Below are 26,907 nucleotides of genomic sequence, written 5' to 3'. Positions count from 1 at the left end.
TCCACTACATGTATTGGTTGACATATTTCTTCTTGCATGTTCCTCCTACAACAAGAGTCCCCCTAACTCCTGAAAAGTGAGAGGCTTTCGATTTCCCTCATAGATAAGTTGAGTGCGAGGCACGCTTCGAAGTTCGGTAGAATGGAATATGAGGTATAATAAACCTCTTCATTGAAAGTGAGATCAAAGATAAGGCTTGCGCATCACGTTGTCCCATCTTCTCTGCTTAGGAGTGACACCTACAACGGCTTGCGCTTGTGCTTGTTGCCCATGTCCTCTGCCACTGCCGCATAGGAGTGCCTGGCGCAATAAGACCGGGATGGCCTATGCCATAGTCCCAAAGTCCCTTGGCAACCAAAAGATTTCTGACCATAAAACTCAAGAGAGAATACTTGGTGCCATCCAACTTATCCTCCGGGGCAAGCATGTCAAAAATATCATTCAGATTGTGAGCCATTCCAAACGAATGCACAAAGGGCGACAAACTCTGTCAAGTTCATGTATTGTGAACACCTTGCATAAGCAAAAGCACACTCAAAATCTCTGCCCAAACTAGTCAATGACGGGCTGAACAAAGCATATACCCACTGACAACTTTATGTACTAAAAAATGGGCAGCAAAATGCCTCTGAAAACAGTACAAACAAAACTAAAAATTGCAATGATCAAAGCACATTCTATGCCTCAATCACGTCAAACGTTGCACATGTGGAAGCATAAAACACGAGACAGCAAGATAGAGAGAGGAAGAGTCGACTCGGATTTCAGGCAAGAAGCTCTTGTCATAGCATGGAAAATTGTGCACAAAATCTGTGTGTGTGTGTGTGTGTGTGTGGAATGGAACACGTTTAATTGGGAGGAAGGGCTTTATAAATAGGCTGCCTAGTAGCTGACCGAGGGGTTGCCATGTGGCTAACTCAGGGGAGTCAACCGACCCTGGTCAGGTCAGTTGACCTGACCCAAGTTAAGTTGGTTGACCCGACCTTGGTCAGCCGACTGGCCCGATCAGGGTTAGGTCAACTTGGTGGCGTGGTTAGCTATCCTTCCCTGGGTTAGCCGAAAATCAGCTCTTAGATAGAGCTTGAAACAGGCCCCAAATACATAGAAAACAATACTCCTTTTTAGGGTGGGCACACCCACATAGATGCCCTAAATTCTTACACCTTGTTTGCAGCCCATAGTGAGCACAAAGTCCGAAGAAGAAAGCTGATGAAGATGCAACATTGGACCCTCTTGCACCTCAAATACTGCATTCACCTCGGAGAGAGCACCAGATAGCCTAGATCCTTGAAACATAATGCCACCTTGAATAGCAAAGAGATCTTTTGAGCTGTGATTTTTCATACGAGTGTACATGGAATTCCAAGTGAAGAATATTGAGTTGTGTAACATATCATGCCCAAGATCCTCAGGTGAACGCATCAAGTCCAAGAACCCCGAACAAGGAACTTGAACACATCCTGTCCATAATTTTTGCTACTTATGAGCAATGAACTTGTGAACACATCTAGTTCATAGCTTTGTCTCTTGAGCCTTTGGCTAGGAACCATCTGAGTATTCAGAGCCCTAGGATCATTAGACTTGTCATTAGTCTGGTCCTTCTCTTTTCATTTGCCTTGTTCTTTGACCAGCAATCTTTGGCCAGTTGACCTTTCTTTCCACAAGCATAGCACCAGCTCCGTCCTTTCTTCTGCACTGTTGAAAGTGCTTCAACACCACCTAGAGTGACCCGGAGCTTACCCGCTGTGTTAAGCTACCTATAGGAAATTCAAGACCGTAGACTTGACCCTACGCATAGAGGAATCCGGAGCATAGTATCCTCCACCTTAGGCCACACTTCGGAGGCACTAGCAGGGTTTGCACTACTGGGGAGACCTCCTTCGTAATTGTCCGAATCTACGCCGAGTGTGCCTTGGAGTCATGGTCCTCCCAATCGTGTAGTTCCTCAAGGAAAGCTTCCTCACTATCAGTGTCCCAACGGATCGAGTTCTTTGGACATTCGGGCTTTCTCGTGTACCCTTGAATGATATCCTAGAGACCCTTGTGAATGAACCAGATAGCTTCCAATGGGCATAATTGGTTTCGTTGAGTTTGTCCTCCTTGTTCATGCATGGAAGTCCCACGGTCCCACTCCAAGCACTCACATTGATTCGGAAAGTCAAACGAAAAGCCCCATTGACAGGGAGGGTGGGTGGGAAAGAAGAAGAAGAGGTAGAGAACTGGGGAAAGAAAGAGGCTGGAAAAGAAGAAGAGGAGGTAGGGAAAGGAGGAAAGGCTTGTCCTCTTGCTGTCCACGCCTTACTTCAGCCTCTCTCAGGCAGGTCTTCAGCCCCAAGCTTTCTTGATTGCCTCCAATAGCTCGTGCGGTCCCGAAAAATTGACCTCTTCCAGCAGCTAACTCTGTTAGCCCCAGTTGGATCTTACACGATCTTGTTCAAGACACAGGCAGTGGTTTTATCCGTGCACGATGCAAACTACCTTGCTCTGGACGCCTGCACTAGTAGCTTCTCTAGGTCCGAGCTCCGAAAGGCGTAAACATAGCTGCTCTGATACATGCCAAACATTGCACATGTAAACGCATAAAACAGCAAGAGAGAGAGAAAGAGTGCGACTTGGATATGAGGCAAGAAGCACTTGTTACAGCATTGAAAGCTGTGCACAAACTTTGTGTGTGTGTGTGTGTGGAATGGAACACCTCCAATTGGGAGGAAAGGCCCTATAAATAAGCTGCCAAGTGGCCGACCTTGGGGCTGCTATGTGGCCAACCAGGGACAGTTAACCGTTCCAAGTCAGGTCTGCAGACCTGACCTTGGTCAGCCTACTGGCCCAACCAGGCTTAGGTAAACTTGGTGGCTTGGTTAGCTGGCCCCAAGACCTGGGTAAATAGCCTTAAATACAGCCCCAGATACAGCTTGGAACAGGCCCCACATACTGGGCACACACACATAGAAGCCCTCACTCATGAGGTGGCCTAAATTCTAACAAGTCAAACCTTGGTGGGTAGAGCGTCAAATGACTGAAATTCACCTCTGTTTTGAACCAAAGAGCAAATTGCAGAATTATATGGTTGTGTATGCACTTGGGAGTGCTTAAACAAGCTGTCCTTCACAACACTGCTTGAAACAGGGTCAAAATAGACAGCTCCAAAAGCTTGAAAACAGTCGCCAAATGAGTCGACCAGCTAGTTACAGGAAAAAAACACTCGAAACATGTGCTACGTGTGGAAAACAGATGTGTCCTGTGGTCCCAGTGATAGAAGATAGTGTGACAAACTTCCATATCCATCACAGCCCGCCATGGACAATAAGGCACCCAGAAGCACACAACAGATACATCCAACTATCCCTCTCTGAAGCTGGCAACCAGCCAAACCATATAGAGCACCAAGTATCATGTGTTTATCACAACCCATACTACAACAACAAGATCCGTGAACTTGATCCTGATGTAGTTCTGAAACTGTCAAAACAGCAACCAAATCTTGTCCAGGAAGAGTCACCCTGCTGTCGAAGCTATACAGGAGGTGAGAAACTGTCAAAAAACAGTTTTACTGTGCAAAGACTGATAAAACATCTCTGAATCATCAAACCTGAAGTTGCCTGCTGAGAACACTGCTCCAAAAGGCTGCGACTGGGCTGGACAGCAGGTCACTAGAAGGCACCTGCTGTGGGCAGCAAAATGGCTCCAAACAGGTGCAACAATCAATTGACCAACAAAGAATGTGGATGTAGTAATGATGATTTTGATCCAGAAGCACTCGCCTATAAAGAGGGCAGCTGCACAAGCTCACTTGAGGTGAAAAAGTGGCAGAAGCAATTGCCTATAAAGAGGGCAGCTGTACAAGCTCACTTGAGGTGAAAAATGTGTCAGCTGACAGCAAAAACGAACTGTTTGCAAACTTTCTTCATGACAAAAGTCGAGGTTTTTGCAACTGAAATGGTCTACTGGTGTGGGGGGGTGCTAGGGAGCAAGAGCCTCTGATAGCAAATGTTGGAAATGGAAGAAAGAGACCAAGAGAACACGAAGCTGAAATGAGATTGCAACAACAAGAATTAAAGAGTACACAAGGATAGTCATAGAGACAAAACCCTAGGATGCACCCACAACATGTATGGTGATTACCCACAAACTCAACCTCTAACTGATCTTAGGGAGGAAAATCCTTACAAAGGGAGAAAGTGCCCCTAGCCCCTTATTTCATTGGTTACTACGTTTGAGATTAATATTTCTAACAACCATTGTCTATTTAGGAGTGTTTTAGGCCCTCTCAGAGTTTTCATGGCTCATGCTGATCAGCAATGCTTGGCCTTGAGACCCAACGACATAGAGATCAGCTGATCAAGCGCATAAGAGAGCACAAGAGGGACCGTCGGAGCCCAGCTACAAGACAATCACTGACTTTTTCTCTGGTGATCCGAGCTAGGGGTAGCAAGGGACGAGATGTAGTAGGGACCCAACCTCGGGCGTAGATATCTCAGTCTACTATTCGATGTGGGGAGACAAACCATTGGAATGAGGTAGCACTGGCTGGCTTCTATAGATTATAGAGGAGGAGGGAGGGACTGGGACAGACTGATCATGCTCAGCTCCAACAACATTCCATTATGGATTATAGTAAAGGTATCTTGATTGTTAATAAACTTCATGATCCTTGGAAACCTAATGTATGGTCTGAGTATATGCCAATCACCTTTATGCTTTCAAAACTACTTATTTATGATGGTAGAGGAGAACTGGTTCTTTAGATGCAAGCACTGCAACATCGATAGAAAACTAGGATATTTATGCGTGGGGTTTTCCTTACGTCCAAGGGATCATAGCTTGGAATAGTGACAGGTTTGAAGTTGATGAGGGTGATTAAACTTGTAGGCTTGTTGGCTTTATTGCATTTTCTAACTCTAGACATGTAAGGCAATGGTCACAAGCACTCATAGCTCACTAATATAAGGTATACTTGGTTTTGTTCTTAAACTGTTGTGTTTAATTCATTGGAATGTACAAAAGAGCAATGCCGACAGCATTTAGTTAAAGAAAGTAAGATGTTGTGTTCTTACTTACGAGTGAGCTCATTGCATCAAAGACTGGCAAAGACTGCGGTTGGATTCTCTTGTTTATCTTACGCTTACCATGGTTATAATTCATAGATGCTGTCTTGCAGGTTGCTTTTGGTCTACTTTTGGTTTTCTCCTTCCCCGACATGATCACATATGAGGGTTACATTGCAGTTCCTGCTGCAGCAACTCAAACGGACATGGACACCTTTGTGGGTTATCAACCTCTCCATGGAGAAGAACAGGTTTTTCCCGAATGTCATGCGAACATCTTCTCACGTAAGTGTTCTTAACATCATGTGCTTGTAAACTTGTACTTCATGAGAATTAGAGCATCGATGTGCAAAGCATCTGCTCAATTGGTATCGCAAAGAAACCTATAATGTGGGGGTTAAAGGTCACTGTGCCTTAACCCCAGTTATGTACAATACTCAAACACATATATAAATGAATGAAAAAGAAGATTAGGGTGGTTCTACACCCACCAAAACTTGTGTGGCTCTTTGTCTCTCTCTCTCCTTCTTCCGTTCTTGCTTCCGTTGAGAGCACTCTCAACTGGTATCAGAGCCCGAGTGATCTAGCTGAGCGTGCGTGAATGCTTGAAGCTCAGTAGCTCTGTGGGAGGAAGGAGAAGCTTTGTGGGTGACTTTACTTGCATCCGAGTGTGCAGAGATCTTGGAGGAACCTTTGGAAAAGTCACTTTGGCTTTGCGAAGTGGTTTTGAGAGCCTGTTAAGAGCTTTCAAAGAAAAAGTCGTTTTTTGAGCTTTTTCCTGTTTCGTTCGATGACAGAGACTCCGTATTGACTTGTAGAGGCAACTATTGCTTGCTTTTGGTGTCCGCATTACTTCAGGAGCTTGGAAACACCTTCATCTTGAATCTGGGATCATTTCATTGGATTTCTGACTCACTGTGTCAGTTCCTGCGTTTTTTGCCCGGGTGTTGGAACTCAAGTTTGGAGCAACCATTTGCAGATCTGTCAGTTCCGGTGGACTTAGGAGGTCCTAAAACTTCTATGTTGCTCATCATTCGCACTCCGGTGGAGTTTACAGATAGCTCTGTTTTCAAAAACGTTTTTCAGTCCGTGTGTTGGACCCAGTGATTGAGACCACGGTTTTCAAAACCGTCTGTCCCATTGCGTTCCGGACGCCCAAAAACCCCTACCTATCAGTTCTTGCGTGATTCGGTGGAGGATTTTCAGAGTTATAAATCTCTGTGTATTCGATTTCGTCTCTCTGTTATGCATTTTTCATACTAAGGTTTTGAAACCTTAGATTTATGCCACATGGCAGTGGATAAGTGGACTCCCATTTCTCACTCATCGGTTGGGATTTTGGAGTTCTGGCAGAAGAGAGATATTTGCAGATTTTTTTGCTGAGTCCGATTATGCAATGGCGCCCATGTTTTGAAGCATCTCAGGTTCTATTTTCAGTAGCGCTCATTACCGTGGGACTATGATTTCTTGAGCATACCTTATGCAAATCACTCTGGTTGCAGTTTGAGCAGTGTGCGCTCATTCGTGGTATGCATTGGGTTGCAATGGATGATTTATAGGCCATTTGGATGCATTGCGGTCCTTGTTGGATGCGCTGATAGGCCCAAATTGCCTTGTGGGATGCTATTTTTTTATGGACGCTTTGCACATGGATGCTATTTTATGCTGAGGGACAGCTTTGAAACATTGCAAGTGATGCACTGATAGTGCTATGCTCTCTTGGATGAGACATTATTGATGCATATGCCAGTGGACAGTGTTTATGCTTGAGTCATTTGGCACTTATTGGCATTTTCTTTTGGGCCAGATTTGCTCATATGGATGCATAGTATATGCACATGAGTCAGATGTATCTTTTGATGCTTTGAGCTTTGAATTTTGGTGATATTTCACTCTATTGTGGCATACACATTTAGGTGCACCTAGTATTTGGTGTGATTCTCTCTTGCAGGTACTAGTATTTGGGATTTTGTTTCATTTGCATCATGGCATCCTCTTTCATGTCTGAAAAGGAGTTTTTCAGCATTAAAAAGTTTGATGGGACAAACTTTTCTTTGTGGAAAGAACAAATAAGGGATGTGCTTATTCAAAAGAAGCAGATTAAACCCTTGGCAGGGATTGAAGCTAAGCCTGCAAATATGTCTGAGGATGATTGGAATGAGTTGGATGCATTAGCAAAGTCTACTATTAGACTTCATCTTGCAGAGTCAGTTTATTTCACAGTAGTAAATGAGCAGACTACTGAAGATTTGTGGAAGAAACTGTGTGCCACTTATGAGAAGGAAACTGCCTCTAATAAAGTTTACCTCATGAAGAGGTTGTTTGAGCTGCAGATGAAGGAAGGGGTCTCCATTGCTTCTCACTTGAATGAATTCAATATTATTTTCAGCCAGCTTGAGGCTCAGAAAATGAATTTTGATGCAGAGACTAAGGCAATATTTCTCTTATGTTCATTGCCATCCTCATGGGATACCTTCCATACAGCTGTCAGTAACTCTGCACCTGGTGGAGTACTGAAATTTGATGATGTTGTGGGTAGCTTGTTGGCCGAGGAGATTAGACGGAAGTCTATGGATGGCAACAAGCAGGATGCAGCCTTAAATGTGCAAAGGGGCAGATCACAGTTTAGGGGGAAGTCCCAAGAAAGAGGGAAGTCTCGTAGCAAATCCAGGGCACGGAACATTGAGTGTTACCATTGTGGCAAGAAGGGCCATATGAAAAAGGATTGCTACAAGCTGAAAAGAGAGCAAAAGGATAAGAAAAAGAATGCAAATTGGGGTGCAAATCAAAAGGAAGAGAGTCCAAGGGAGGACAAAGGAAAAGTGAAGATCGAGGAGATCAATGCAGTCACACGTGATAGTGACAATGATGTTCTCTTCATGTCTAGTTTATCTGCAGAGTTGCTTACCACTTCAGATGATGCATATTCCCAAGATTGGATTTTGGATTCTGGTGCTTCATTCCATGTTACTCCCCATAGGGAATGGTTCTCCACTTATGACAGTGGAAAGACAGGTTGTGTGCATCTTGGAAATGACTATGCATGTGACATAGTGGGAGCAGGTGACATAAAGTTTTCTTTTGCAAATGGGTCTGCATTTGTTTTGAAACATGTGAGACATGTGCCTAAGCTGACCAAGAGTCTTATTTCAGTGGGTCAGCTAGATGATGCTGGTTTTCACACCACTTTTGGCTTTCAGAGTTGGAAAATTCAGAAGGGCTCTATGCTTTTGGCCAGGGGTGCCAAGTGTGGGACTTTGTATCCCTTACATGTATCAGGGGTATTTGATCATGTTGTTGCAATAATCGAGCAGCCAAGCACTTCTTTGTGGCATTGCAGGTTGGGGCACATGAGCCAGAATGGAATGAAACTCTTATGCCATTTGGGTTATGTACCGCATTTGAGTTTCTCTGATTTTGAATTTTGTGAGCATTGTCTCTATGGGAAGCAAACTAAATCAGCCCATAAAAGAAGGGGAAAGAAAGAGTTTGAAATGCTTGATTTGGTGCATTTAGACGTATGTGGTCCCATGCCTACACGGTCATTAGGCGGGGCTGAATACTATGTGACATTCATTGATGATGCAACTAGGAAAGTGTGGGCTTATGCTATAGCTCGGAAGAGTGATGTGTTCCAGGTATTTCAGAAATGGCTGGCCTTGGTTGAGAATCAGTCAGGTAGAACGCTTAAATGCCTACGAACTGACAATGGTGGAGAGTATCTCTCTCATGACTTTCAGCATTTCTGTGATACACGTGGGATTAAGAGGGAGCTCACATACCCTCGTACTCCAGAGCAAAATCCAGTTGCAGAAAAGATGAACCGTACCATTCAAGAAAGGTTGCAATGCATGCTTTCCAATGCAAGTCTTTCTGGTGGTTTTTGGGCTGAGGCAATGAAGACTGCAGTGCATGTGATCAATAGATCACCTAGTAAGAGTTTGGATGGTGGTATTCCTGAAGAGGCATGGAGTGGCAAGAAGCCCTTTTACTCTCATTTGCGTATATTTGGGTGTGAGGCATATGCACATGTGCCAAAAGAGCTTCGAAAGAAGCTGGATCCTAAGTCTAGGAAATGCATCTTTCTAGGTTATGGTGAAAGTGGAGAGATGGGCTATCGTCTCTGGGATCCAGAAGCAAAGAAGATCATACGCAGCCATGATGTGGTCTTCAATGAGAAGAAGATGCATAAGGCACCCATGAGGGATGTGGAAATGAGGAGAATCACTTTCCAGGATGTGAATCCACCTGCATATGTTGATAGACAGCAAGTTGTCCATGCACCAAATGTGCAAGAAATGGTGCCACCAAGTACTCCCACAGGTATACAATCAAGGGTAGATGATGGATCATCTATTGGTGGAAATGATGAGCCAAATGTGGCTGATATGCAAATGGGACAGCAAGCTGAAATGCCCTTGAAGATCATCTAGAGTGTCTAGACCGCCTGATAGGTTTGTTCCAGGGGTAGACTATGTGATGCTTACTGATTGCGGGGAGCCTTCTTGCTACAAAGAGACTATGATGCGTGAGGATCAACGCAAGTGGGAGTATGCTATGCAATCAGAGATGAGTTCACTTATGAAGAATAGGACTTGGGACTTGGTTTCTTTGCCACATGGAAAGAAAGCATTGCCATGTAAATGGGTCTACAAAATGAAGGTCACAGGTGATGATGTGCCTAGGTACAAGGCCCGTTTGGTTGCTAAAGGGTTCAAGCAAGAGAAGGGTGTGGACTTTGATGAGATATTCTCTCCGGTTGTGAAGATGACCGCACTTAGATGCATGCTTGGACTAGTGGCATCAGAGGATATGGAGCTTATGCAAATGGATGTCAAGACAGCTTTCTTGCATGGGGATTTGCATGAGGAAATTTACATGGTGCAGCCGGAAGGCTTTGAAGAAAAGGGCAAAGAGCATTTAGTTTGCAAGCTGAAGAAGAGTCTCTATGGTCTTAAGCAAGCACCTAGAGAATGGTATCAGAAGTTTGATGCTTTCATTCGGTCCCAGGGTTTTAGAAGGAGTGAAATTGATCACTGCCTCTACACTAAAAGGGCTAAGGATAATAGCCTCATAATCCTGGCACTATATGTGGATGATATGCTATTGGCTAGCAAGAATACTTATGAGCTAGATGCATTAAAGGCCAAGTTGCATGAGGCCTTTGATATGAGGGATTTGGGACTTGCAGGTCATATTCTTGGTATGCGCATCACGCGTGATCGGAGTAGGAAACTCCTTTGGTTTTCACAAAAAGAGTATGTTACAAAAGTATTACAGCGTTTCAATATGGAGGGGGGGAAGGCAGTGAGTACTCCATTGCCTCCATATGTGAAACTGAGTCATACAGATAGTCCCAAATCAGATGAGGAAAGGGCCATGATGGCCAAGGTTCCTTATGCATCAGCAGTTGGGAGTCTTATGTATGCTATGATAGCTACTAGACCAGACATTGCATTTGCAGTGGGAGTTGTTAGCCGGTATATGGCTAATCCAGGAAAGAGGCATTGGGAGGCAGTTAAGTGCATCATGAGGTACATGAAGGGTACCAAGGAGATGTGCATTTGCTTTGGTAAAGGAGACATGCGTATACTTGGGTACACAGATTCAGACTATGCAGGGCATGTGGATACTAGGAGATCCACTTCTGGTTATGTGTTCACCTTTGCAGGTGGTGCAGTGTCGTGGATGTCTCACGCACAGAAGTGCATTGCTTTGTCTACCACAGAGGCTGAGTATGTTGCAGCGACAGAGGGTTGCAAGGAGGCTATATGGCTTGATCGGCTAGTGGGAGATTTGGGGATTCATACAGGTGTACTGACATTGCATAGTGATTCCATGAGTGCTATTCAGCTAGCACGGAATCTGGTCTTTCATGCAAAGACCAAACACATTGAGGTCAGGTACCATTTCATCAGGGAGGTACTTGAGGACAAGCGCATAGAGCTTGTCAAGGTTCATACAGATGATAACCCTGCAGATATGCTGACGAAGAGTCTACCTAGTCAGCAGTTTGAGTATTGTCGTGTATTGATGGGCATTGGATAGTATGCTCACTAGTTGTTCTCTCTTAAAGGCACATTGTTCTTTAAGTGGGAGGTTGTGGGGGTTAAAGGTCACTGTGCCTTAACCCCAGTTATGTACAATACTCAAACGCATATATAAATGAATGAAAAAGAAGATTAGGGTGGTTCTACAGCCACCAAAACTTGTGTGGCTCTTTGTCTCTCTCTCTCTCCTTCTTCCGTTCTTGCTTCCGTTGAGAGCACTCTCATATAATATGTAGTTGCTAATTCTATGGTTGTGGTTCAATCAACAATAGGTTTCTGCCCCTACAGACAAATATGTAATTGTTAACCCAAGGTCATTTACTCTGATTTAGTTTGGGTTATATAGACTTGATGCTTAGCTACAGTAGTAGTGTCATAGGCCTTGCAATAAGTTGATCGAGAAAGGGATGCATTAGTTTGTATCATTTTGAATAGGGGTTGCTATTCTACATCCCTTTTAAAAGAGAGGGCAGTGGGTAGTGTTTGTGGCTGAGCAAGGAGGGGCAGGCGGGAGGAGGGGAGCAACAGGTGGGGGTAGAATAGGTGTCGAGATACACTGTGAATCTCTGCGGAAGGATGCACATAGCAAATCGTATCAGTCTATCAGAGGCAATCGAAGATCACTGCTGAGGAGGAACAACAAGAACTCCATGTGGTGGGGGTAATTTATGTTGAGCCACTAAAGCAGGCATCCAATTACAAGGTTGATGTCTGAGACGAGAAGAAGTAGAGAAGTATAGTGTGATGTCTCTGCGGGAGGGCATACATAGCCAAACGTAACTGTATGCAGGAGAGCCAGATCCATGCGGAACCAATTGGTCAGCTGTCCACCAAGGTGTTGGAAACTTTGTATGCTGTCTGGGAGACCAAATCCACTTGCTGGCTACTAAGGATAGAAGAGATATTCTCGACAACAATGGCTCTAGTGAAGGCTGACCGTTTAAGAGGTAGAGATGGGAGCCATAAGGAAGGTGAGCTCTTGTTAGTAAGAATAGGAGATAGAGCAGGTCAGAAAAATGCCATTCAAGAAATATAATTTTTGTGGACGGGTGTAATTTTATAGTCCCTTCCACTATCTCCCTTGTTACTTCTCTTTAGACCAAATATCCCAGTTTGTCAAGCCTAGCTCGCCCTTTTTTTGCCTTCAATACACACTTGACACTTGAGGAATGAGTTTTTAGAGGGCTTCATTTTTGCAACTGGAGTAATCACGATTATGTTTTAATGATTTGAGGCCAATTTGTATCTTTTTCCATTCTTTGCTTGTCATGTACCTTAAATGGCCAGCTTGATCACGGCATGCACACTTTTGAGACTGATACACTGGCTGTGGCAATAACCTTAACCCACTAATGATGGTGTTTTAGCCGTGTGGAATCAGTTGCCCGACGTTAATACCTGTTGGAGCCCTACTCAGAAATCGTCCCGCACTGTGGGAAAGTTTCAAAGCATGGGTTCAAGATGAAGAACTCCTCAGCATGAGGAAGCGGAAGACATGTTAGTCAATCTTATGAAAAGGATGACATGGAAAATGTAACTGTACCTGTTGAACATAAGGATTGAACTCAACTACCGTTTCACACAAGACCTGCAGATTGGGTTTTTACTATAAAAAGAATAACAACACTCCTAGACCAGAGCGCCCCCCCCCCCTCGCTCCCCCCGGCTTTTTTTCTTTCCCCTCTCTCTCTCTGTTCCTCTTTTCCCTTTCCCCCTTATGCCTTCCTCTTTTCTCAAATCATCTTCCTCCGTCCTCCCTTCCTTCTTCCCCCATGATTAAGAAGTCTTCTTCTCTTAATTCGACATCCATAGGTTGTTTGCATAGAAGTTCCAAGGTTGCACATGCATAAAAAAGCTCAACTACAAAATGCTGCATCATCTTTCGGCTACTTAACATGTAAGCTTTCTCCATGCAGGGATTCTTTTCAGTTGGATGACACCACTCATGAAGTTGGGCTACAAAAAACCTCTAGTAGATTCAGATATTTGGCAGCTTGATACATGGGACCAGACAGAAGTACGGTATAGCAAGTGAGTGACATTGCTCAATGCTTTTTAATCTGCAACTTTTCAAATGAGATATCATTCTCGTTGGAAACATTGTAGAACTGCGGTATGCATTTAATATCTGTTCATGAAAGTATCTAAAGACGGATTCCAAAAAATTCACATCAAGCAATTCTTTTTTATGCAAGACGGACAAAGTGCTAGCAAGTAGTTCTTTCACTCTTTTACATTAATTCCTCATAGATATCTGAGTGAGAAACAATGCATCTGAAATGGTATGTTCTTCAAGTCTTGCAATGTGGCTAGTATTTGTGTATTGCGTTTAATATAATGTTTTTGCTTAGCAGCCTTTTGAGGGCAAGAAGAGGCATACTACAGGCTTTGCATTCCTTAAGTGCAATTTGTAAATTCCAGCTTGATGAAGAGCCCGCTTGGGAAAATTTGCAACATAGGTGGAGCTTACTAAGCTCATAGTCCCCACCTTCTTTGTAGCTGTCAATAGCTGTGATTTGTTTGGACAAGTAGTATTAGGTGATTTATGGGGTGTTTATGCAAGGACATGCAATTGTCAGTCAGGGTATTAGTTTTTTGGATTAATTCCTAGCCTTCATCATGACTACGTCTGCCCTTGCTCAGAGTTTTGATGATGAAACCCAGCACATGTGGGTGCTGGTGTAGTTAGTATTATATAAGCCTTCTCCTTATGTGGTAGCCTTGTTGTAATCTAGAAGAGGGGTGTATTTTAAAGTCTCTCCTCATTCTTTCGACCAGGCCTCTAATTGTGAGATGGCCCATTCCATAGTGTAAATTTTTAGTTTTCAACACCCCCCTCTTTGCGAGATTCTCCCATTAGCCTTGTGGTAGGTGAGCAAAACAGAAGGGGCCTCAAACCATCTGCATGTATGTGCGTATTAACATATTTGATCACCCTCAACTACTAAAGTCATGGATGAGGATAATGCCATCAATGCTAATTGCATCGGCTTGAGGTGGAGGAACCCATAATTCCTATCTCAGAAGAGGTATGTGATCACCTGGAATGCTGTGTGGAGCTGCAGGGGAGATGCCCCAATCTCAGCCAAAATGATATGATACGGATGACTTACCGTGGATCATTAGTGACAATAATAGAACTTGGAGCCTTTCTACACTGGCCGAGTCTACCTCTCATGGATCAGGCCCCCAACAAGGACTGCCATACATACCCATGGGCGGACCAAGAAGTCAAAGGGAAGAGACTTGGTCTAGGGATCCTAGAAATGAGAGTGAGAGCGCTGCCGCTCTAGTCTAGCAAGTGCAGCTTATCTTCTGCTTAGTCGGGCCTGCTTCACTGGTTGCATCATGAAAATAGGGCAAGAGAAAAGAACCCCAAAGTATGTTGTAAAGGATGCGATGACCTCCATTTGTAATCTGTCCAATGTAAATTGCTCTCTGTGCATGGCCACCCGAGATGTGTTGAAGATCCTAACCTTACTTTTACCAAGGTTGACCTTTAGCTTATGTGTCTCGCAAAAGGTATGAAGTACATCCAATCGTTGCTGGAGGGAGTAGGAGGGTTTACTGATAGGGGTTGCAACAAAGGTCTTCACCTTTGGGAACTCCATGGTGGCCTGTGAATAGCTGGGGGCCCTCTTGCTGTGTCTCTAACAGCCCAAAATGAGCCCAGGGGCTCAGCTCAGCCTGGGGGCTGAAGATAGGGCTACCCCCTCCTGTGTGACCTAGACGGTCTGCTGCTGCTGCTGCCGTTGCGACCTAGTCGTGGGTGCCGCTCCTTGCTGGTGTACCGCTGCTGTACCGTGCTGCTGTTGCTACAGCAGACGGAAGGATACAGGAGCGGGAAAGGCTAGGCGCTAGGCGGGAACGGGAGGTGCAAGCAAGCGGAGAAGAAGCGTGGGAGCAGGAGAGACAGATGGTGGGGGGGGGGGAGAGAGAGAGAGAGAGAGAGAGAGAGATGTCTGCAGGAGGCCTCGCGGGCCTATGGGACGAAGTGTGAAAAACACCAAAAAGGGAAAAAACTGAGAGAGAGAGAGAGAGAGAGAGAGAGAGAGAGAGAGAGAGAGAGAGAAAGAAAGTTTATTAAAGTCTTCGGGAGACCGTGAAGGTCTATGAGACTAAAGATAACTGATACAATGAGCATAACGGTGGTGGTCTCAAAACGGGCCAACCAACCGTTTCTACAAAAAAGAGGTTTCTACAAACCGTCTGCAAGAGGCCTCGCGGGCCTATGGGACAAAGTGTGGAAAACACCAAAAAGGGAAAAAACTCATACAAGCCACAAAGGCTTGGAGCAAAGGGCACGCTAAGGCCCTTGAAGAGTACAGAGTACTATACTATGCTGAAATAAAGAGCTCAATAGCTCAAGCAAAAATCAAATACAAAGCATATTGTATCATATCATATCATGTCATGTCATATCATGTGCTATTTGAAGTACGAAGAAGAGAGCAGGAATGCAGAATCCGAAACTTGGCATTGTGGTCGCTCGTCTATGAGTGGCGAAGATGTCTCAGATTTGCGTATGTCTAGTCGTCTCACGCTGTGGTGGCGGAGGAAGTTGTGGTCTCCTCAGGGCATGGTCTCCTCGATCTCTGAACCTGCTGAGCTATGTTTAGAGTGACCCCTCGTCTCGGGCGATCTCCTCTGAGGAAAGCAGTGATAGCTCAGACCTCAATCCAGTGTGCTCTGATTACTCTCCGTGTCACGGGTGGCCTCTGTAATCCTCTCCTAGCAATCCATACCACCCGCATATCAGCTAGCTCCTCCTCCACCCCACTGTGTCCTGGAGCTTACTCAAATGCATAGAAATGTATGACATGCTGCTGTGTTTGGTCAACCTCTGTATCTTGTGGTCCCCTCCTGCTGCTCCCTGATCTGTCGTAGCAAGGTCTCCTTGTGGCGGCGCATCTCAAGTAGATAGAGCCCAATGCAAACCTGCTCATGGAAGTGGATCAATCGCGATAGTGGGCCGAATCCACTCCCATCCTGATAAAGGAGTGGTAACGCCCCCGGATCTCGTAATAGGCTGGGCAAGCGCAGAGAAAGTGCTCCTCTGTCTCAATCTCTCCTAGTGTGCATAACATGCAGATCCATTGCTCTTTGGGTATTCGTGCTGCTCTCCCCATCTCAATCCTCAGCTGATGGGATGAAACCCGCATCTGCCCAATGGCGATCCTCAGTGTGTGTGAGACTCCCATGTCCTCGAGATACTGGGTTCTGATGATGAATCTCTCCTCCGAGACTCTCAGGAAGTGGTCGCAGGAGAATTGGGTCTTGGTGGGGAGCTCCTGATCTCCCCCCAAAGCCCGAGATGTATGGAGCTGGAGGAGGTGTCTCTCACTATGAGATGCCATACTTTAACAGCCTCTCTGTAGCTCATGGTGAGCACATAATTTGAAGAAGCAAGCCGGTGAAAATGCAAGTATCACCCCCCCATCAGTGTGCCTACTGAATTCACTTCTGAGTGAACACCAAATAGTGTGGATTCTGGAACCATTATGCCACCTTGAACAACACCCACTGTTGGGCGTTGATGATGTCAATGGGGTTGTCATAGAAGCTAGTCCCTGCTATGCGTGATGGAGTTTATGTTTTCAACCTTATGAGTGACTATCACGAGATTGGAATTGCACTATGTTGTGTTTTTAGAGGATGATTTTGGGCATGTTCTTGGATATATGGCGCCTTGAACAACAAATGAGATGCCCTCATGCTAGTCTACACTAACTTCCTAGTGGGGTATAGTGATGTGTTGTGGATACACCACGACCCGTATCCTCTGGGGAACACATCATGAACATGAACATCGTACAACAAACTCCGGTACACACCGTGCCCATAGTCTCTGCTATGTCAAGTAATAAACTCCGAATTCATATGGTCCATAGCTCCACAACCTTGCTTTACTTGCTAGACTTTCAAACGATTGGGGCCGTTATCAGCCGACACTCCCACCCGCATGCCCTCTCTGACTCGTGGGTGAAGACGGAGAAGGTTGGTGTTGTCTGGTAACCCTTGGCAACCACTACTGCCTTGGAACCACTTGATTGGGAAGAAGAATTTGACTCCGACTCCTAATTGCCTTTGGACTGACAATCTCTAGCTAGATGCCCTCTCTTCCCGCATTTGTAGCACTTGCTCCGCTTTTTCTTGTTCGCTGTCGAAAGTGCTTTTCTCCACTTGGAGTGTCACCTAGAGTGACTCTAAGCCTTCCCTGGGAGATGAGAATTGATTCCTCCTCAAAGAGAAGGGAGCTTAGATCATCAAAGCCTAGCTGACTTGTGCTGACCTGGCTCCTCAACACTTAGGCAACCATGTCTTCTTGACCTTCCACATACAGGGATTCCTAATGATATAGGTCTGGATTGCAAATCACAGCATAAACCCTCCTAGCTGATTTGCAATTTGCCTAGAGCTTCCTGCTGCTTGGTGCTAGACCAATCTACCCACTCCTACCTACATTAACCTATTTATAAAACGAGGGGCAGCCATGCTATTTCTGGCTTTACCCTAAAAGCTGGTTGAATTTCATTTTTATCACGAAAGAGCAACCAGCCGCTTGCAAGCTATTGTGTAAGTCCAGCCCCTGACTAACCTCTTCTCCAACTCTGAAAGGTACCTCCCTGTATTTTAGCATCTCAGCTCTAAAACTTCACTAATAAATCAACTTGCTGCTATAGCTTAGACGTCATAATAGGGAAGGATTCCTGCTAAAACTGACTATTTCTGCTCTACTGGTTTGGAGTGGCCTGGTCCAAGGCTATCTGTTGGTCCAGAATTAGTAAGAACTATTTAGAGATAGAGCTAGTTCTGTTTCAGTGTATCAGAGCAGGAAAATCATGGGAAAGTATTGGAAAATCATGTCAAATTGATTTTGAAATTGGGAGCATGTGTTTGGAAGCCTAAGACCCACCTCTATGCAAGAAATTATCGCGGGAAAGTTCCCCGATCTCTATGTGTCACGTATCATCTTGTAAACACGCCAAATTTTCAAAGTTGTTGGTCCGGAATTAGTAAGAACTATTTAGAGATAGAGCTAGTTCTGTTTCAGTGGTATCAGAGCATGAAAATCATGGGAAAGTATTGGAAAATCATGATAATGTAGAGGAAGCTTGGTGAGAATAAGTGTCGCCAGCTGACTTGTCGTGAGGGTAGCACCCATAGTTTGTAATTGATCATGGAGAAACTTTGCCTGTGAAACCGGCCTTTAATCACTCAGAGGGCAGTGGAACTAAACCTTTAATCACTTCAGCACTTATTTACAGCTCACAAAGCATATATCACAACCATTAACCATTTCATGATCACCATTTGGCATTTACCCATTTGTTCACAACAAAACCACTGAAAAAGGGATGGAGGCTAGAATGCCCCTACTCAACAAACATAGACAAGTGCACCCGATTGGCCCCGCCCCTTTTGGTATTTCTTTATATTTCACAGTGAAATGATTACAAGTTGCATCTGGAAGACCTTCCCTGCAATTGAGCACGCAGCCCCAATTCACTAAGCCTTCGCAAGGCTTTCAAGCATAGATATCACATAAGTGCACTTAAACCATAGGCTCAATCCAAAGGCATTCTCTTTTCCGAGTGCAATTCCATTGGCTGTCCAGATGCAATCACACTGCACCCCAGCTGCACTCTCTTTGAGTGGTTTCCAGATGGCATTCACAAAGCTTTTCAAAGCTCCAAAATAAAATCAGCAAAGTACCCAAAGAATGACTCATGTAGCACTGCTTGGGTACCTGTGAGCCAAAGAATGACTCATGTAGCACTGCTTGGGCACCTGTGAGCCAAGAAAGAGGCGGCACACGAGGCCAACCAATAGCTTATGGCAAAAAGAAATTGCAGCAGCAAAATCACAACTCACCAAGCCCTGAAAACTCGAACCAAGTCCTCAATCGCCAAGAGGACATAGTAGCCAATGCCCAATTGCATTCTCAACCAAAGAGGAGTGCAAAGGCATGAAGAAAGAGCATTTACAAGAGTCGACCAGCAATAATTCCACTGAAAAATGCGAAAAGAAGCACTTTTGTGGCGAAGAAATGGGAGTTCTTGGGCTCAAAAGAAGCGTGCTTGAGAGAGGAATGCATTGAGAAGGTTTTGGAGAAGTTTCATCGCCGGAAAGTCCTCCAAAACTGAGAATAACCAGTCAACCAGCGCGTGGGACCACTCGAAATTCAACAGAAAGCTGTAGCTTTGCAAGAGGAGAGGCCCAGGAGGCGGTAGAAGCAAAAAGGTCCAGAAAAAGCCACTTTTGCAAATTCGACCAGCAAAAGAAGTGCTCAGCTCTGCCCGTTCTACCAAACGCACGGAGGGAAAAGCATATCACTATGAAGGGGAGGCAGAGGGGAAGCCATCGGGCCAAACGGAAGTCGAGGAATCCAAACGGGTGAGGAGTTATAAGGAAAAACGGAATTCAGTTGAAGGAGGCTGAAAAACCAGTTCAAAATCTCAACAAAGGGAGAAGATCAGAGAGAAAACCACACATGTGAAGTTTAGAAGGCCCAGGAAGGTCCAGGAATGGCAAAGGAGCATGTAGAAGGCACTAGAGCCACCTGGAACTCTAGGGGGGCCACTGAAGGTACATGGCCCTCTAGGGGGCCCATTAAAAATGCCATATCATCATTTCCCAACAACCACTCTTTTAATTCCTTGGAATGCCTTTGGGCCTAGGGATTAATTACGCTTATGTGCTAGGCACCATGCCGCGTTTAATTACACATTATTGAGCCCATGCTTGGACTTTTAAAACCAAAGTTGTCACGGTCTTGTAGTACATTAAAGTACTTAGAATTTCACGCTCCCGTGACATTTGTCACGGTCTTGTAGTACATTAAAGTACTTAGAATTTCACTCCCCTGTGACATACCCCTCTCTTGAAACAGCAAACCACAGTTTGCTGCCCCAAAACACAGGGGTGAGCATGAAATATAGCATAAAAGAGTATACAAGAAAGCCGCAGCTATAGTATACAGAGACAGTGAAAATATGGCTAGGAGAGGCATGCATCCATCCATATACACTGCTCAGAATCTATGTGATCCTCGGCGATCAATAGTCAAGATGCATCAATATCATGAAGTCTCACAGCAGAAATCTTGTCAGCTCAGTATCTCAAATGAAACATACAGTGTCATCAAGTGACCTCATGAAATCACGGTGAGCCCGTCTGTACTGAGGGAGTGGAGGTGCTACTCCCCTCTCGAACACCAGGTAATGCTCTAGACGCTCGCTCTGCTGAACTACCTGTAGGAGCCTGGGGCTCTTACTGGAAAGCATCAAGGTAAAGCTACAATATCCCAGGTGAATTTGCCAGTTCACCTTCCTTCATCCATTTCGCATCAAGTGATGGGTAATTTTGAAATTTTACCAAGTAGCGACGGATAACTTTACCCTTGAGCTTTCTATCTCTGTGTGCCAGAATCTGCTCTAGGATCATAAGTTCATCCTGTTCTTCCACTTCAGGTTGCACCTCATTAAGTAAATCCTCGGGAATATCTCCATGATATTGCTTTAATTAGCTCACATGAAAGGCATTATGTATCTTCCAATGCGGAGGCAACTTCAGCCTGTAAGCTACCTCGTTTATCTTTTCAGAAACCTGGAAAGGACCATAGTAACACATGTTCAGCTTTGTGTACAACCTCTCCTTGCCTTTCTTATTTTTCAGCCTTGCCTTCTGAAAACGCAGGAAAACCCAATCACCTTCTGTGAATACCAATTCCCTGCAATGCTTATCTGCTGCTCTTTTCTGCTTGTCCTGACTTCTTTGCAAGGCATATTTGATCTTCTTGTAAGCCTCTTCAAGGCTTTTCACAAAACGATCAGCTTCGAAGATTTTCTCTTTTGTATGCAAAATGGGAGGTATCTTCCTTGCACCTTCCACTATTTCAAAAGGTGCTTTACCTGTGGATGTGTGCATCGTATTATTGTAAGCATATTCCAGCAAAGGCAAATAATGCTCCCATTTGCTTTTGTGGTTTGAGACATAGCATTTAAACATATCCAAGATGGTAGAGTTTTCCTGCTCCGATTGTCCATCAGACTGAGGGTGAAAAGATGACGAAAAATTCAGCGTAGAGCCCTTATTTTCAAACAGCCTCTCTCCAAAAGAGGCTGGTCATCCTTGGATCTCTATCACTGATTATGGAATTTAGGCATCCCATGATACTTGAAGACATGCTGCAGAAACAATTTGGCCATTTGATCTGCTGTAATTTTCTTTCTTACTGGCACAAAGTGGGCTTGTTTGCTAAACTTGCAAATTATTGTCCACAATCCATCATGTCCAGTAGGAGTACGTGGAAGATCAAACACAAAATCCATAGCTATGCTTTGCCATGGTCTATCCAGAATTGGCAAAGGGTGTAACAACCCAGGTGCCTTCTGCCTGTCAAACTTTACTTTCTGACAAACCATGCATGTTCTCACATCTTTCCTCAAAGATGGCCAATAAAAGTATTGCTCCACTGCTGTAATTGTTGCTGTAATTCCCTATATCCTGCATATGGAAGAGCACAACTTTCCATTATGACTTTTTGTCGCATCTGATAAGTGACACAGAGTCGTCCATGCATCAAAATGAAACTCTCTTTCAACATATAGTGATCATGCATTTGACCATCAGAAAGCTGATCATAAATAGTTGAAAAATCAGCATCATTAACATATTGATCTTTCATCTCATCTAACACATTGTTGTAAGCAATGCTCACCGCTGAAACGTTGGGTTTCTTGGAGATTGCTTCAGGCTGTGGTTTCCTGGAAAGTGCATCAGCCACAACATTTTTGTTACCCGGCACATGTACAATTTGAAAATGAAACATTGAGAGGAAGTTAGCCCATCTCATGTGCTTTTCAGATAATTTTCTCTGCGTGAGAAAATATCTAAGTGACTGATGATCTGTGTGCACATAAAAATCAGCTCCAAGAAGGTAATGTTTCCATGTGGTCAAAGCATGTATCACTGCTAACATTTCCTTCTCGTATGTCTACAAGTACAATTCAACCACTCTGCCATCCTGCATCAAAGTGCCTCCTATGCTGTTCCCACATGCATCACAAGTTACAGCAAAGGGTTTTGCAAGATCTGGCAAGATAATAACGGGTTCAGAACACAACTTTTGCTTCAGCTCTTCAGAAGCTGCATTTTCCTTTGGTCCCCACCGAAACGGTATAGCTTTCTTTTGTAAAGCATGCAAGGGAGAAGCAATTTCTGCAAAGTACTTTATAAACCTCCAATAGTATCAACACAACCCAAGAAAGCTTCTGACTTCATGCAGATTTTTCAAAATTGGCCAACTCCTTATGGCCTCAACTTTTGCAGGATCCATCTTGACTCCATCCTTTGAGACTATATGACCGAGAAAATGAATCTCATGCATAAAGAACTCACTTTTCTTGGTGTTTATTAATAGCTTGTGTCTTTTCAACTCTTGAAACACAATAGTGAGGTGTTTCTTGTGCTCCTGCTCATTTTTAGAGAACACAATGATGTCATCGAAGAAAGTGCCCACAAACTTTCTGTGTGCTCTAAAAATTCTGTCCATCATTCTATTGAAAGTGGCAGGTGCATTAGTCAAACTAAAAGGCATCACAAGGAACTCATATAAGCCAAATGAAGTGCGGAAGGCAGTCTTGTAGACATCTTCAGGCCGTATCCTTATCTGATGGTATCCACTTTTAAGGTCAATACGACTGAACATTGAGGAACCTTCCAACCGATCCAATATATCATCAATGCGTGGAATTGGAAAACGGTTCTTAATTGTGACTTTATTAAAAGCCCTATAATCAATACACATTCTCCAACTGCCATCCTTCTTTTGCACAAGCAACACAGGGGAACAATAAGGAGAATTACTTGGCTGTATTAATTCCTTTTCCAAGAGTTCCTTCACTTGTGACATATCTCTTCCTGTTGTGCCTTACTGACATGATAGGGAGGTATATTAGGCGGTGAGCTTCCTGGAATTATATCAGTTTGATGATCCTCGGGCCTCTTGGGAGGTAATTCTTGAGGAAGTGCATCTGAGAAACAATCCTGAAAATCTGAAATAAAAGCAGCCCTTTCTCTATCTAAAGCAGAAAGAGTAGAGCCTTCTTGAACTGGTTGGCTGTCCTCTTTGACAAAAATCAAGTACGCTGAAATATGACGCTTTATTACATTGGAAATACAAGAAGTTGAAACTACAGGGATGGACTCCCCTTTCAACTTTACATCAAGTACATGATTTTTGCCTCTATGAGTTAAAGAAATCTTCTTGTTTCTCATTTGCACATCAGCCCCCACCCTGTACATCCAAGGCATCCCAAGCAAAGCATCACACTCTGGCAAAGGCATAATGTAGAAGTCCTCTGCATCCTGATATCCCTGGATATGCATCCTCAACTTGCCAATGATAGGAGTGACAGGTGTGTTGAGTTCAAGGTTGGCCATATCACACATGCCGGATGGCCCCATTTCCTCAGGCTTGATGCCAAGCCTTCCTGCCATCTCAGGACTTATGAAATTCGCCTTTGCCCCAGAATCAAAGAAAAACAAACAATTCTGATTTTTGATTTTTTCCCATGCTCTGCACATCTCAGTCTTTTTCGTTTCCTCTTCATCATGTGCATGTGGCAAACTCCCAATCACATCTGGAAGAAGTCCTGCAAAAGGTTTGGGCCTTTTGCCCTTCCGATCAGCCTGTTTATCACCATTCTTATCATCATCTGACTTGTCTCTTTTCTTGGATGGGCAATCATAAGAGCGGTGTCCCTCTCCTTTGCATATAAAACATTTGTTTTGCTCCATGAGTGACTTTTTCTCTTCATCAGATAACTTGGTACGGGGCTGTTTATTAGGCTGTCCACGCCTTTGACCAGCTTTGAATTGGGCTTTTCCTCCCTTTTGAAACGGTCGTTTGCCATAATTTTAATCTTCAGATTTGATGTCCTTATCCTGGTGTTTGGCAGCCCGTTTGTTGTCTTCTTTCTTGCTGTCCATAAAGCCCAAATTTTTCTCCTGCATCCATGCATATGTTGTCCTTGCAGTCTCAATTAATTGAGTCATAGAACCCACCTTGGTTTTGATGCAATAATCACGTAGCTCACTAGGCAATCCACAACAGTACCTCTCTATTTGCTCTTTCAAAGAAACATGCCTGTAAGAGCTCAATGGCAGCAAAACATCCCAAAACCTCTGGGTGTAATCATCAAGATTCTTGCAAAGTTTGTATGACAAGTCATGCGAGTGTGAAAGTACTTCAACTTCAAAAGTTGGAGTAAGCCAAGTAGAAGAGAACACTTGCTTAAATTCCAGCCAAGTAGCAGGTGCATCTCCATGAAGCATAAGGTTGGTGTACCACTTAAGTGCATTGCCTTTCAAAAATGTGGCGACCTTCCTCATCTTGGATGCTTCTGTAAACAAACCCCCAAGAAATGCAGCATCAAACTGTTGAAGGAATGTGAGGGCTTTGTACCTGTCCTGTACTCCATTATATGTATCAAACTTGACATGAGAACCACCATCCTTAAATTCTTTATATACATTTGATATTGGCTGTCCCAAAGATGGCTGTATATTTGCAGCATTCCCTTCCCTAGGGAGAGCCATGCTTGGCTGAACATTAGGCACGGGAGCATATGCTATGGCTTGCATGCCTGGCTGCATTCCCACATTGTCATACATGGCTTGCTTTCTATGCCCAATTGGCGGTGAAATCAACATAGCATCAAAGATAGAATCTGTACCAAAATATTCAGGTTGCTGCCTCAAATATGGCTGAGGTGGCTGAGCCACATTTATGGACTGCACATTATTATTTTGAGGAGTAGAAGTACCCAAACCAAGGCCTTGTGCTGGCTGCTCATACTGTTGCACTGGCTGTACTTTTTGTACCTCTTTCTCAACTGCTCTTTTGGGTGATTCCTTTCTCTTGGAAGTCACTTTCTGAGTCATTTTTGATGGCTGTCCCTCATGGGAAACTGATGCATGAGTGTGCGGTCCGCCATGAGAAGCTGACAGCCAGCTGAGTCAAAGCAGTCGCTGCACTTGCAAGCTATGCATTCAACATAGTAGCATCATCTGACTCACTGCTAGAACTAGTATCACCGTTGAGCTCAGTTGTAGCTTCATGTGTGGCCTGCTCAAAAGGCATTTGTTGTGCTCCCTGTAGCTGTACATTAGCTGGATCATTAAGGCTTTCGTGCCTTCTCCTTTGAGGAGTTGTGGAGCTCTCTTGCTCATGGGTACTCAACATGTTTATGGTTGTAATATTCAGCTGTTAAAAAGTGCAGCAAAGATATCCTTCCACCAAACTACCGAGGCCCACCTCTTGAGAAAGAGTGTGTGGTGTCCCGGCAATGGAACCAATGAAACCGGCCTCTAATCACTCAGAGGGCAGTGGAACTAAACCTTTAATCACTTCAGTACTTATTTACTGCTCACAAAGCATATATCACAACCATTAACCATTGCATGATCACCATTTGGCATTTACCCATTTGTTCATAACAAAACCACTGAAAAAGGGATGGAGGCTAGAATGCCCCTGCTCAACAAACATAGACAAGTGCACCCGATTGGCCCCAAACACCGTGTCGCCCCTTTCGGTACTTCTTTATATTTCACAGTGAAATGATTACAACCATTAACCATTGCATGATCACCATTTGGCATTTACCCATTTGTTCATAACAAAACCACTGAAAAAGGGATGGAGGCTAGAATGCCCCTACTCAACAAACATAGACAAGTGCACCCGATTGGCCCCGCCCCTTTTGGTATTTCTTTATATTTCACAGTGAAATGATTACAAGTTGCATCTGGAAGACCTTCCCTGCAATTGAGCACGCAGCCCCAATTCACTAAGCCTTCGCAAGGCTTTCAAGCATAGAACACCATCACATAAGTGCACTTAAACCATAGGCTCAATCCAAAGGCATTCTCTTTTCCAAGTGCAATTCCATTGGCTGTCCAGATGCAATCACACTGCACCCCAGCTGCACTCTCTTTGAGTGGTTTCCAGATGGCATTCACAAAGCTTTTCAAAGCTCCAAAATAAAATCAACAAAGTACCTAACCAAAGAATGACTCATGTAGCACTGCCTGGGCACCTGTGAGCCAAGAAAGAGGCGGCACATGAGGCCAACCAATAGCTTATGGCAAAAAGAAATTGCAGCAGCAAAATCACAACTCACCAAGCCCTGAAAACTCGAACCAAGTTCTCAATCGCCAAGAGGACATAGTAGCCAATGCCCAATTGCATTCTCAGCCAAAGAGGAGTGCAAAGGCATGAAGAAAGAGCATTTACAAGAGCCGACCAGCAATCATTCCACTGAAAAATGCGAAAAGAAGCACTTCTGTCGTGAAGAAATGGGAGTTCTTGGGCTCAAAAGAAGCATGCTTGAGAGAGGAATGCATTGAGAAGGTTTTGGAGAAGTTTCATCGCCGGAAAGTCCTCCAAAACTGAGAATAACCAGTCAACTAGCGCGTGGGACCACTCGAAATTCAAGAGAAAGCTGTAGCTTTGCAAGAGGAGAGGTCCAGGAGGCGGTAGAAGCAAAAAGGTCCAGAAAAAGCCACTTTTGCAAATTCGACCAGCAAAAGAAGTGCTCAGCTCTGCCCGTTCTACCAAACGCACGGAGGGAAAAGCATATCACTACGAAGGGGAGGCAGAGGGGAAGCCATCGGGCCAAACGGAAGTCGAGGAATCCAAACGGGTGAGGAGTTATGAAGAAAAACGGAATTCAGTTGAAGGAGGCTGAAAAACCAGTCCAAAATCTCAACAAAGGGAGAAGATCAGAGAGAAAACCACACAT

General features: G+C 44.3%; 1 protein-coding gene across 1 annotated transcript in view; it reads left to right on the top strand.

Moving 5' to 3' along the window:
* LOC147885037 (ABC transporter C family member 2-like) overlaps positions 1-26,907 on the top strand; it is a 106,552-nt gene that overhangs the window by 35,168 nt on the left and 44,477 nt on the right. Inside the window, exons 4-5 of the mRNA XM_087397122.1 lie at positions 5,159-5,330; positions 13,012-13,126. Of these exons, the coding sequence (XP_087253248.1) occupies positions 5,159-5,330; positions 13,012-13,126 (287 nt within the window). The remainder of the gene's footprint in view (positions 1-5,158; positions 5,331-13,011; positions 13,127-26,907) is intronic.

This window comes from Dipteris shenzhenensis, chromosome 26 (genome assembly GCF_047967505.1).
Source record: "Dipteris shenzhenensis isolate YYH24624 ecotype China chromosome 26, Dip_SZ_1.0, whole genome shotgun sequence".
NCBI classification, from domain to species: Eukaryota; Viridiplantae; Streptophyta; class Polypodiopsida; order Gleicheniales; family Dipteridaceae; genus Dipteris; species Dipteris shenzhenensis.
Note: the sequence above shows the minus strand (reverse complement) of the source record. Positions and strands in the feature narration are given on the sequence as shown.